The 13515-nt window shown below is 32.7% G+C and overlaps 1 protein-coding gene across 2 annotated transcripts in view; it reads left to right on the forward strand.

The window, feature by feature from the left end:
- TBC1D32 (TBC1 domain family member 32) overlaps nt 1-13515 on the forward strand; it is a 190395-nt gene that overhangs the window by 161509 nt on the left and 15371 nt on the right. For both annotated transcript variants that reach the window (XM_007190776.2, XM_057528103.1), the window contains one exon: nt 4314-4454. In XM_007190776.2, the coding sequence (XP_007190838.2) occupies nt 4314-4454 (141 nt within the window). The remainder of the gene's footprint in view (nt 1-4313; nt 4455-13515) is intronic.

Below are 13515 nucleotides of genomic sequence, written 5' to 3' on the forward strand. Positions count from 1 at the left end.
TATGAATTAATATTTAAATAGAAATTTGTAAAGGACAGTAGGCTTTTTTATTGCTTTAGAAAATGTATTTAAGAGAGCTCCTCTACATTCGTAAAAGTGTTGTAAGCAAATTACATCAAAAAGATTTAAAAATTTGGCCTAGGATAAACAGTATAGGACATAATGAAATATTAATTTGAAGTTCGCAAAATTTTATAAACTATTACTATTATTGTGAGATAAAAATAATTTGAAAAATGTGTCCTTAAGCTGTTTAGACCAGAAGAACTCTTTAATGTACTGATTTAATTAAATTATCTTCCAATTTTATTTGTCCTTAAGAAAATCCTTCCTGAATGATAAAATAATCATTTTTTATGGAATTTCATCAAGAATCAGTTTGACTAATTGTTAACATCAAAGCTGTTAATAAATATAGATTAAGAAAAATCAAGAAATCAGTTATTTCCATGGAGGAATACCTAATCTCAAACAATAATTATAATAAAAGTTACAGTCATATATGCCTTCTCTGTTAGTAGAAACATATGAAAGAGAACAAATTAAATTGAAATAAAAACTGAAGTATTTTAATGCACATAAAACCAAAACTCCATTGATGATAAACCAGGCTGAAGTGGCATTCAAATGAAGTACTGTAGTTCAACAGGAAGGTATCATGGAACACTTACTTTATATACATTATATTATTTATATAGATAAAATAAGAGCGTGTGTGAATATCTATATCTTCCTCTTCATAAAATAAAGTAATAATTACCTAACACGGGAAGTTTGGAGTTTAAAATTCTAGTAGCATTGAAATATTCATTTGATTTGAATTTTACAACCATTAGCATGCCGTGGCACATTTGTAACCCATTTGCAGGGCATTAGCAATAGTAAGTCATGTAACCAGTCACTTGCTGGAAAGAGGACAGGTGTCAAAACCCCTTCCCTTTCTTACACATGACTTTAAATCTTAATCATATTTGAAGGTTCCAGTTTCCTATGTGTTTTTTTTTCCCCTGAGAGGAGAAAGATCTGTTTTTTAGAATTATAGAATCAAAGTTTAAAAAGATATCTCCAGAGTTTTCTATTCACCCCTCTGCACGATGTGCATGATGCACGTGCTGCACAGAGTCACTGCAGCACTGCCAATGAAACACACAGTCACTGCAGCACTGCCAATGAAACACATAGTCACTGCAGCACTGCCAATGAAACACACAGTCACTGCAGCACTGCCAATGAAACACACAGTCACTGCAGCACTGCCAATGAAACACACAGTCACTGCAGCACTGCCAATGAAACACGGCCTGTTCTCTGCCCACAGAACCCTAGAGTGGAGGACTGGACTGGATTGGATTGGATCAGCTTGGATTGGTTTGGAGAGTTTGTCTTTTCTAATAGCGTCTTTCTATTTATTTCCATAGATTTTTCTTAGTGTCACGAATAAAATGACTCATCAGAACTACCTCTAGTGGAAGAAAACAACTAAGACTGCTTACTGTGTTTCATTTCTTTAAACACACATCTTTCATTTTTAATCATTAAAGCCAAATACTCTAAGAAGTGGCATAACATGAACATTTTGGTACTGATAATTTTTTACTCATAATTTTTTGCATGATACTGGCCTAGTGTATATGTTACTTAGGTGATCTATTAAATGCTGTGATCCTATATGTGGTCTGCTTCATCCTATATTCTGAATTTTATTTAGAGTTACCTTTTATTAAGCGTTACCATCCTTTCCAAGAGTTATGACTAACCAAAATATATCAAAACACTAAAAGTATAACAAACATAATTTATAATTTGATGATTCAGAAGATTCCTTGTTATATTCATGTGACTCAGAGCTGTCATTATTGATTTGGTTTTATGAATACCATTTACTGTAAATTAGAGTTATGAAATAAAAATAGCCCAATTAACAAAACTTTTATTATAAGAAAGTTTCCTGTGATTACAGTGTGCAATCATTAGTATGTTGTTGTCATTCAGTCAACTTGTTGAGTTGCTACTCTATGCAGGGCTTGGCGCTAGGAGCTGTGTTGGTTACCAAAATTTATGGCATAATTTCTTCCAACAGAGTATAATTCATAAGAGTAGAAGAATTCTTGCCTTATCTTTGGGAATCCATTATATAATAATGTTTTATTTTCTTTGAGAAAGTAATTAATTAGTCTATTATCTCCATCTCTATATAAACCTATTCTAAATATGTTGTTTTTAATACAAATTAGAGAACACTGTGTAAGAAATATTTCCAATATATACAATTCTTACACTATTATATATATATTCAGAAAATTATTAGCTAAGTTTGCATTGAAAGTTAAAGTATTACATTTGTATAAGTTGATTTATTTTGCTTTTACATATATTTATTAGATTCATTAATTCTACTCTACAAATAGTAATTAGTGAAACATTGTGTATTCAACAAAAGAAGATAAATCAAAGGGTACTAATTCTCATTCAGTTCATATTATTATTCTTAACTACTTAATAAAAGTAATTTTCTTTGCACATCCATCTGAAGTTGACTACAAGATGTTCATTTAATATGAACTATGCTATGTATGTCTTCAGTCATCAGTATATAATATTAATTTTTTTGTGTAGTGAGATATCTCCCTAAGAACCTATCATAAAATATATATTTGTACCTGTATGTTCCCACAAATATATATTTCTACAATGTGAAATGGTAAACCATTTATCATAATGAATGATAAAACACAAAAACCGCTGATAAATCAACTCACTGATTTCAGAAATTTTCATATATTACTCAAACCTAAATCCTTAAAAATGGTTTAGCAGTATAAAGTTTGAAAAAATCCTCCTTATTTTAACTCTTATGTAATTGTTATATATGAGTTTGATTTTTGATTTTAAAGTATTAACTTTCTTTTATTAAAAAAGTTTAAGTTGCCCATTAAAGGTAAAAACGTTAAAATGGCTCTCTAGAAGTCAGATCTAATTTGAGTATCAATGTTTATTATAAGTCTGTAGGATATAATAGCTAGTCTAATAGTTTTTCTTGAAACAGAATTACATCTTTAGGTTTATTCTTTGTTTAAAAAATTTATTGTGGTTAGATGTTGGGTTTAAAGTAACACTCATTAAAACATTGAGCATTCATGATAAATTGTACCCAAGAAATAAATTGAAAAAATAACCGACTTTATGAAGAAATGGCTGAAAAATGCAATGCAAGTTTGTAAATATATGTGTATATGTATCTATACATATATAATATATATAATATATACATAGACATATAAATAAATATAAAAATACATGAAATAAATTTTATATATTTGTAGATAGATAGCCGGAGTACTTTGATGGGAATGCATCACAGTTTTAGATACGAATTTCTTATGGATTTCCCAATTTCACTTATTAGTAACTAGAGCTTAGATTTGGGTTATTTAACGTTAACTTAGAAAAAGCGGATTAGGCAAATACCAAGAGCTGACAAACTAAATAAACCTTTTTGATGTTTTAGAGTCATTGACTAAATCCAAGGATATATAAGCATATTGAAATATACTTAGTTTTAAAATGTAAAGCATTTATTACTCATGTACTCATCCATGTATTTATTCTTTCATGCAACATCCATCTCCATTATTCCATAAGGGATTGAATTTGTCACAATTACAAAGTGTTAATTTTTTTTTTTAAACAATTTTTTTTTTTACTAGCAGCCTTTTATTTATTTATTTATTTTAAATTTATTTTATTTATTTATTTATTTATTTATTTATTTATTTATTTATTTATTTTTGGCTGTGCTGGGTCTTCGGTTCGTGCGAGGGCTTTCTCTAGTTGCGGCAAGTGGGGGCCACTCTTCATCGCGGTGCGGGGACTGCTCATCGCGGTGCGCGGGCCTTTCACTATCGCGGTCCCTCCCGTTGCGGGGCACAGGCTCCAGACGCGCAGGCTCAGCAGCTGTGGCTCACGGGCCCAGCCGCTCCATGGCATGTGGGATCTTCCCAGACCAGGGCTCGAACCCGTGTCTCCCGCATTAGCAGGCAGACTCTCAACCACTGCGCCACCAGGGAAGCCCCAAAGTGTTAATTTTATTCCTTTATCTTGGAAGGAAGGTATATCATACTGCCTTTATTGATTTTTAATCTTTCTATAGTGTTTAATGTTCTAACTTTTTAACTTACATAAAATTTGCAGTAGCTTGTTATGCCACCATGGTAATTTTGAAGTAGCAATTTAGAGCAAAAGATTTAGATGAATTTGATTGGTTTTAAATTAGCTGCATATTCATTAATTCTCAATTTTTCTCTTTTATGCAGAGGTACCTACCTATTGACACCATAGAATCTGGCATTCATCCAGTATATTTTTGCAGCACTCACTATGTTGAAATGCTACTGAAAGCAGAAGTGCCACTTGTATTTTCAGCTTTTCACATGTCTGGTTTTGCACCATCACAGGTAATCCATAGGAAATAGTATTTCTTCAACTCCCAGATCTCAGTGTATTTAAAGAAAATTACATTCTCATCAAATATAGGAAATGCATTGAAATTAATCACGTCATTTTTGTAAGTAGTCATACATCTCTATGTGTTTAAATCTTTAAACTGGCTTTTTTCCCCTAGGTCTTTTATAACATATAGGTTTGCTTTATAGTAGATCCCTGGCATTCACAGATGTTGAGTTCTGTTTCAGCTATTCAAGACATAGACATTCTGAAAGTCTATGACATGTAGCTATTTTTTTTAACATCTTTATTGGAGTATAATTGCTTTACCAATGGTGTGTTAGTTTCTGCTATATAACAAAGTGAATCAGCTATACGTACACATACATCCCCATATCCCCTCCCTCTTATGCTTCCCTCTCACCCGCCCTATCCCACCCCTCTAGATGGTCACAAAGCACCGAGTTGATCTCCCTGTGCTATGCTGCTGCTTCCCACTAGCTATCTATTTTACATTTGGTAGTGTATATATGTCCATGCCACTCTCTCCCTCCGTCCCATCTTACCCTTCCCCCTCCCCAAGTCCTCAAGTCCATTCTCTACGTCTGCATCTTTATTTCTGCCCTGCCCCTAGGTTCTTCAGAACCTTTTTTTTTTTTTTTAATTCCACATATATGTGTTAGCATACGGTATTTGTTTTTCTCTTTCTGACTTACTTCACTCTGTATGACAGACTCTAGGTCCATCCACCTCACTACAAATAACTCAATTTCGTTTCTTTTTATGGCTGAGTAATATTCTGTTGTATATATGTACCACATCTTCTTTATCCATTCATCTGTCGATGGACACTTAGGTTGCTTCCATGTCCAGGCTATTGTAGATAATGCTGCACTGAACATTGTGGTACATGACTCTTTTTGAATTACGGTTTTCTCCAGGTATGCCCAGTAGTGGGATTGCTGGGTCGTATGGTAGTTCTATTTTTAGTTTTTGAAGGAACCTCCATACTGTTCTCCATAGTGGCTGTATCAATTTACATTCCCACCAACAGTGCAAGAGGGTTCCCTTTTCTCCACACTCTCTCCAGCATTTATTGTTTGTAGACTTCTTGATGATGGCCATTCTGACTGGTGTGAGGTGATATCTCATTGTAGTTTTGATTTGCATTTCTCTAATGATTAGTGATGTTGAGCATCCTTTCATGTGTTTGTTGCCAATTTGTCTATCTTCTTTGGAGAAATGTCTGTTTAGGTCTTCTGCCCATTTTTGGATTGGGTTGTTTGTTTTTTTGATATTGAGCTGCATGAACTGCTTGTATATTTTGGAGATTAATCCTTTGTCAGTTGCTTCGTTTACAAATATTTTCTCCCATTCTGAGGCTTGTCTTTTCGTCTTGTTTATGGTTTCCTTTGCTGTGCAAAGGCTTTTAAGTTTCATTAGGTCCCATTTCTTTATGTTTGTTTTTATTTCCATTTCTCTAGGAGTTGGGTCAAAAAGGATCTTGCTGTGATTTATGTCATAGAGTGTTCTGCCTATGTTTTCCTCTAAGAGTTTTAGAGTGTCTGGCCTTACATTTAGGTCTTTAATCCATTTTGAGTTTATTTTTGTGTCTGGTGTTAGGGAGTGTTCTAATTTCATTCTTTTACATGTAGTTGTCCAGTTTTCCCAGCACCACTTACTGAAGAGGCTGTCTTTTCTCCACTGTATATTCTTGCCTCCTTTATCAAAGATAAGGTGTCCATACTGTGCGTGGGTTTATCTCTGGGCTTTCTATCCTGTAACATTGATCTATATTTCTGTTTTTGTGCCAGTACCATACTGTCTTGATTACTGTAGCTTTGTAGTATAGTCTGAAGCCCGGGAACCTGATTCCTCCAGCTTCATTTTTCGTTCTCAAGATTGCTTTGGCTATTCACGGTCTTTTGTGTATTCCATACAAATTGTGAAATTTTTTGTTCTAGTTCTGTGAAAAATGCCATCGGTAGTTTGATAGGGATTGCATTGAATCTGTAGATTTCTTTGGGTAAGTATAGTCATTTTCACAATGTTGATTCTTCCAATATAAGAACGTGGTATATCTCTCCATCTTTTGTATCATCTTTAATTTCTTTCATCAGTGTCTTATAGTTTTCTGCATACAGGTCTTTTGTCTCCTTAGGTAGGTTTATTCCTAGGTATTTTATTCTTTTTCTTGCTGTGGTAAAGGGGAGTGTTTCCTTAATTCCTCTTTCAAATTTTTCGTCGTCAGTGTATAGGAATGCAAGAGTGTTCTGTGCATTAATTTTGTATCCTGCTACTTTACCTAATTCATTGATTAGCTCTAGTAGTTTTCTGGTAACATCTTTAGGATTCTCTGTGTATAGTATCAATGTCATCTACAGACAGTGACAGTTTTACTTCTTCTTTTCCAATTTGGATTCCTTTTATTTCTTTTTCTTCTCTGATGGCTGTGGCTAAAAGTTCCAAAACTATGTTGAGTAATAGTGGTGAGAGTGGGCAACCTTGTCTTGTTCCTGATCTTAGTGGAAATGGTTTCAGTTTTTCACCATTGAGAACAATGTGGGCTGTGGGTTTGTCATATATGGCCTTTATTATGTTGAGGTAGGTTCCCTCTATGCCTACTTTATGGAGCGGTTTTATCATAAATGGGTGTTGAATTTTGTCAAAAGCTTTTTCTGCGTCTATTGAGATTATCCTATGGTTTTTCTCCTTCAGTTTGTTAATACAGTGTATCACATTGATTGATTTGAGTATACTGAAGAATCCTTGCATTCCTGGGATAAACCCCACTTGATCAAGGTGTATGATCCTTTTAATGTGCTGTTGGATTCTGTTTGCTAGTATGTTGCTGAGGATTTTTGCATGTTTGTTCATCAGTGATATTGGTCTGTAGTTTTCTTTCTTTGTGACATCTTTGTCTGGTTTTGGTATCGGTGATGGTGGCCTCGCAGAATGAATTTGGGAGTGTTCCTCCCTCTGCTATATTTTGGAAGAGTTTGAGAAGGATAGGTGTTAGCTCTTCTCTAAATGTTGATAGAATTCGCCTGTGAAGCCATCTGGTGGTGGGCTTTTGTTTGTTGGAAGATTTTTAATCACAGTTTCAATTTCAGTGCTTGTGATTGGTCTGTTTATATTTTCTATTTCTTCCTGGTTCAGTCTCGGAAGATTGTGCTCTCTAAGAATTTGTCCATTTCTTCCAGGTTGTCCATTTTATTGGCATATAGTTGCTTGTAGTAATGTATCATGATTCTTTGTATTTCTGTAGTGTCAGTTGTTCTCCTTTTTCATTTCTAATTCTGTGGATTTGAGTCTTCTCCCTTTTTTTCTTGATGAGTCTGGCTGATGGTTTATCAATTTTCTTTATCTTCTCAAAGAACCAGCTTTTAGTTTTATTGATCTTTGCTATTGTTTCCTTCATTTCTTTTTCATTTATTTCTAATCTGATCTTTATGATATCTTTCCTTCTGCTAACTTTGGGGGGTTTTTGTTCTTCTTTCTCTATTTGCTTTAGGTGTAAGGTTAGGTTGTTGATTGGAGATGTTTCTTGAGGTAGGATTGTGTTGCTGTAAACTTCCCTCTTAGAACTGCTTTTGCTGCATCCCATAGGTTTTGGGTCATTGTGTTTTCATTGTCATTTGTTTCTAGGTATTTTTCGATTTCCTCTTTGATTTCTTCAGTGACCTCTTGGTTATTTAGTAGTGTATTGTTTAGCCTACATGTGTTTGTATTTGTTACAGATTTTTTCCTGTAATTGATATCTAGTCTCATAGTGTTGTGGTTGGAAAAGATACTTGATACGATTTCAGTTTTCTTAAATTTACCAGGGCTTGATTTCTGACCCAAGATATGATCTATCCTGGAGAATTTTCCTTGAGCACTTGAGAAGAAAGTTTAGTCTGTTGTTTTTTTGGTGGAATGTCCTATAAATATCAATTAAGTCCATCTTGTTTAATGTGTCATTTAAAGCTTATGTTTCCTTATTTGTTTTCATTTTGGATGGTCTGTCCATTGGTGAAAGTGGGGTTTTAAAGTCCCCTACTATGATTGTGTTGCTGTCAATTTCCCCTTTTATGGCTGTTAGCATTTGCCTTATGTATTGAGGTGCTCCTATGTTGGGTGCATAAATATTTACAATTGTTATTATCTTCTTCTTGGATTGATCCCTTGATCATTATGTAGTGTCCTTCTTTGTCTCTTGTAATAGTCTTTATTTTAACGTCTATTTTGTCTGATGTGAGAATTGGTACTCCAGCTTTCTTTTGATTACCATTTGCATTTTTAATGGCAATGATAATATCTCCTTCATAAGGCTTCTGTAAGGATTAAGTAGGGTAACTAAGGGCAAGAATTCTTATCACCACTGTGTATCTGGTATGTGAGATACTGTATCTTATCTAACAGTAAGCGTTCTTGTTTCTGCTTTTGGGGTACTGGGAAGGTTTAATGGTTTTTTGAGGGCCTGGAATTGGAAATGTGGTCATATGCAGTAGCCCCAGATGTCTCCCTCCTGTGCATAGTTAGTCCTTCATTGGTGGAGTGTGGATTGTTTCTTCACTATGTTATCAGGCTCAAATTTAATATTGTAGAACTTAAACCTTTTTTCTAATTTTAGAATCTTTAGGTCAGAGTCCCAGAAGGTAGAAATACTTAATCAAAAAGATATGAACACTTTTAAGGCTCTTGATGCATATTATCAAATTGTTTTGATTTTTATTCTAAGAAAAATGAAGAGACTGTCTGTTCTTCAGGACTGCGTATTTGGCTTTTTCAAAACTAATTGCTAAATTTTTAAAATTTGGGGGGTTTGGGGAGTTTTTTAAACATTAATATGGTTGATTATAATTCCATAGCTTTGTTAACTAGATGTATCTTTTTATTAATTGCCCACCTGTCTTAGTGTTTCCTATTAACTTGTAAATAGTCTTTAAAAGTAACTACCACTCTCCAAATCTCTTCAATTCTTGAGTAATAAATATTTTACATATTTACTTTTGTAATATATTGGCTATTTACTTAGTTACTATTGTATTTTACTTATTGTAACTTTATATTGTGTCTTAAAGTGGGGTAAGAGTAAGCCTATCATTTCCTTCCTAACTCTGTCCTTAAAAAGTTAGTTTAGCTATTTCTACCTAATGGTTCCTCTATGTGCACTTTAAGGTTATTTTTCCCAGTTCAAAGTGGGCATTTGAGTTTGAAATTTAGATTGCTATTATGTTAAACTATAGATCCTTACTGTACTCAACCTTCCTATCTAGGAACATGGTAAGTTTTGACATTTATTTTCTTTATGTTATATTTTACTAAAGTTGTAAAGCTTTTTCCAAAGAGGTGTAGTACATTTCTCACAGATATTTCTAATTAGTTTAGCTTGATCTCTTTTTCAGTTTTATTTTCTCTTTGGTTATTATTAATAACTAGTAAAGTCATTAGCTTCTGTATGTTGATTTGGTTATATGTTTTTTCTAGATTTTTGTTAATTTTTTCCTCCAACCTTCTAATGTACTTTATTTCTGCTTCATTCTTTTTTAAATTATGTAATTTTTCATTAAGCATAATACCCTCCAGGTCCATCCCATGTTGTCCCAAATGGCAAAATTTTATTCTTTTTTATGGCTGAATAATATTCCGTTGTGTATATATATATATATATATATATATATATATATATATATATATATACACCACATCTTCTTCTATCCAGTTTATCTGTTGATGGACACTTATTTTGCTTCCATATCTTGGCTATCATAAATAGTGCTGAATATGAACATTCAGTTGCATATATAACAAATCAGAAGCAGACTCACAGATACAGAGAACAATCTAGTAGTTACCAGAGAGGGGAGAGGGTTGAGTGGAGGGGCAAAATAGGTGAAGGGGATTAAAAAGTGCACATGACTAAGTATGAAATGTTACAGCATAGGAAATATAGTCAGTATTGTAGAATAACTTTATATGGAGTATAATCTGTAAAAATATCAAATTACTGTGTTATACACCTGAAACTAATATAACATTTTAAGCCAACTATACTTAAACAAAAAATTTTTGGAAAATTTTCCACTATAATACTAAGTAATAGTGACTTACTTGTTTTAGACTTGAATGATTACTGGGAGATCATCCAGCATTTCACCATTAAGTAGTAACTATTTATGGAGAGTATTTTTCCCTGTCATGCTATGGAAGAATCTTTCTAGTCTATGTAAGGTATTGAATTTTGATTTCTTTCTTTTAATCAAGTGAGAATGTTGAATTTTGTCAAGTTCCTTTATTGTTAAGATTATCTTGATCTTGGAATTTATTTGACCTGTTTATAGGACATGTTGATAGATTTTTTAATAGTAAACTATCCTAGCATTCCTTTGGATTTGTCCTACTGGAGGTCTTTTTCTTTTAACTAGACAATATAGTTCCTGACATTATGATATGTGCCTTTATACTTATTTTGAAGAGACCTTATGTCATTTATTACATCTACTTGCATCAGGTTACCCTGCCTGCTGAATTTTAAATTTCCTGAAGTTTAATAAGAAGTCTAAATATAACAGAGGAATTGCCTGTAGTGGAAAAGCCAATTCTTTCTGTGCCAGTTCTAGCTCTTACTGTGTATGTACCTAAAACACTTCTGAGAATTTTGAAACAGAAAATGTTTAATTCTGCTTGGAAGTAGTTACTTAAATATTTACTATAAGCTCAACAATCCATTCTTTCTATTTTTTTTAATAATTCAAGCCAGGGAGCAATATGTTCCTGAGAGTTCCTTGTGTCATTCTAGTCTTGATTAATATGATGTATATTGTCTTATATCTCCAATCATTTATTAAATTGCTAACATATAACCTTTAAGAATGGACTACTAAAAACTGTGGGGAAAAACTTGTAATACCTAAGGCCCCACTATATCAATTTGGTACCTCTTTATCATTTTGGCATCTCTTTAACAATTTGATACATGTTTATCAATTTGAAACTGCATACATGTAGCAGGTTTACCTAATAAGAACTACTGCATTATTTCTGAGTAGTAATGTTAGTATGTTTCTTAAATTTATCTAATGTAAAAATGCCTTTTTAATGGCTCCTTATGTGAGCTAATCATTTTGTGCCTTAAGAAGTGTGTATCATTGCTTTGTTTATATTATTTGCTGTTCTATTGCTAATTATGAACTATGAGAACAACTTTTAAGTAGGTATAGGTGGTTAAGTAATTATTTGGGTACAAATTTTGTATTTCAAAGCTTATTCATTCTGATCTAATTAAGAGCGGTGGTTTTTGAAGTTGCGTATTTATAGACACTAAGGGATTGGTTGATTAATGAAGGAATTTGTGAGCAGGTTGCTAAATAAAATATACAGATCTCTAGAGTAAAAATAATAAGCTTAACTAGAATACAAAAAATTAAATGTAGTTAGAAATATATATTTGTTGATTAGAGTTTGAGTAACTGAGATTGGAAGGAAAATCAAAATTCAAATATATATTCTTTCTTTTTAAATGAACAGAAAATCACATGTTCTAACTTTTTGACCAATTTTATTCTTTGGTAAAAAAAACTTTATTGTATTTCAGTAATTTTCGTGCTTTAAGAAGTACCCTTCATCTTTAATGATTTACCTTTTTTTCCTGGGGGTTGTCATTCTGCATATCAGTGATTATTGTACTATACTGTGTCAGCAAGTGGGCTAACATGGATAATCCTCCGAATATATTTACCCCCACCATGAAAGCAGGATTAAAGAAAACTGTTTTATTATTTCATATTTTGTGACATAGTGCTTTTGTAAAATGCAAAATTATACAAATGTAAAGCTAAATTTCAAGACTGGGAATGCCCCTTGTTCAGTCACATTCATAAATGTGCATGTCCCCAAGCTTTCCCTTTCCTCACATTGTTGATGTTGCTACTTGAAATGATACCTTCTCCCTCCTTGTGCCCCATCTTTACTTGTCAGGTATTTATCCTTGATGTCTGTCCAAATGGAAGCTTTTTGGATCACCTACAAGTAGATGATTCTGCTTTGAATTTGTTTGCAGTTTCTGTATTATTCTTCTGGTAGAAATATATCTTTTTCTTTGTGGAATCATTATTTGTGTGTTTACCTCTTTCTTACTAGTTGAAGTTCCTTAAAGGTATGTGTGCCTGACCTATCTTCAAGTCCTTTAAGTGTCTGACACAGTGTCTTGTCTAGAAGTGCAACAAAAATAGTATCTTTTTATTTATAACAACTTTTTGCAGTATAAAAAGTGTTTCCAGATCTTATTTCATTTAAAATTTTAACTTCATGACAAATGGAGAAATTCAGGATCAGTGAAGTGAGTTAATTGACTTACTGATATCACCCTGATAGCGAGGACTTCACTTTTAACCACATCTTACTTTACTAATATTCTTTCTATGATGAACAAATAATGCCAGAAGAGCTGTTACAAATAGTGTCTTTGTATCATAAAACTTGATCATTTAGAGCATACCTATTTTGACTTAATCAGGTATCCATAAGTAATTGTTCTAATCAATGTTTTTTCTTAAGAATTAAGTAAATGTTTTGAAGATTGTTTTTTTTTTATATCTAGATACAAGTGAGAATAATTTACCTCAGATAAAATAATTATGTTTATCTCAGTGTTGCATCTTAATGTGCTTTGGCATAAGCTTAAGTATGATTAAGGAGCAAAATTTTCTAGGAAGTCTATGGTATGTTTTGATGCATATTGTATAAGTGATTTTCCCCCCTCTTTATCCTAAAAAGACATTCAAATGTTTCAAATTATAATGCAGTGTAAGGAACATTGGTTTACTATAAAAACATAATTAGTTTGTTTCACTTTCTTTGTAACCTATTCCATAAACTACTAATAATATTTTCTCAATGACTGTAAGGCCTCAACTGCTTGGTTTTGAAAATATAGTGTATTTTTGAGACTTATTATAAGAGGGAATTTGGCAGTATCTAGCAAAAACATATGTGCATTTACCCTTTCATCCAGCAGTCTCATTTATAGAAATCTATCCCAGAGATACACGGACAAAAATTTTGAAAACATATGTGTACAAATATGTT

This window comes from Balaenoptera acutorostrata, chromosome 14 (assembly GCF_949987535.1).
Source record: "Balaenoptera acutorostrata chromosome 14, mBalAcu1.1, whole genome shotgun sequence".
Classification (NCBI taxonomy): domain Eukaryota; kingdom Metazoa; phylum Chordata; class Mammalia; order Artiodactyla; family Balaenopteridae; genus Balaenoptera; species Balaenoptera acutorostrata.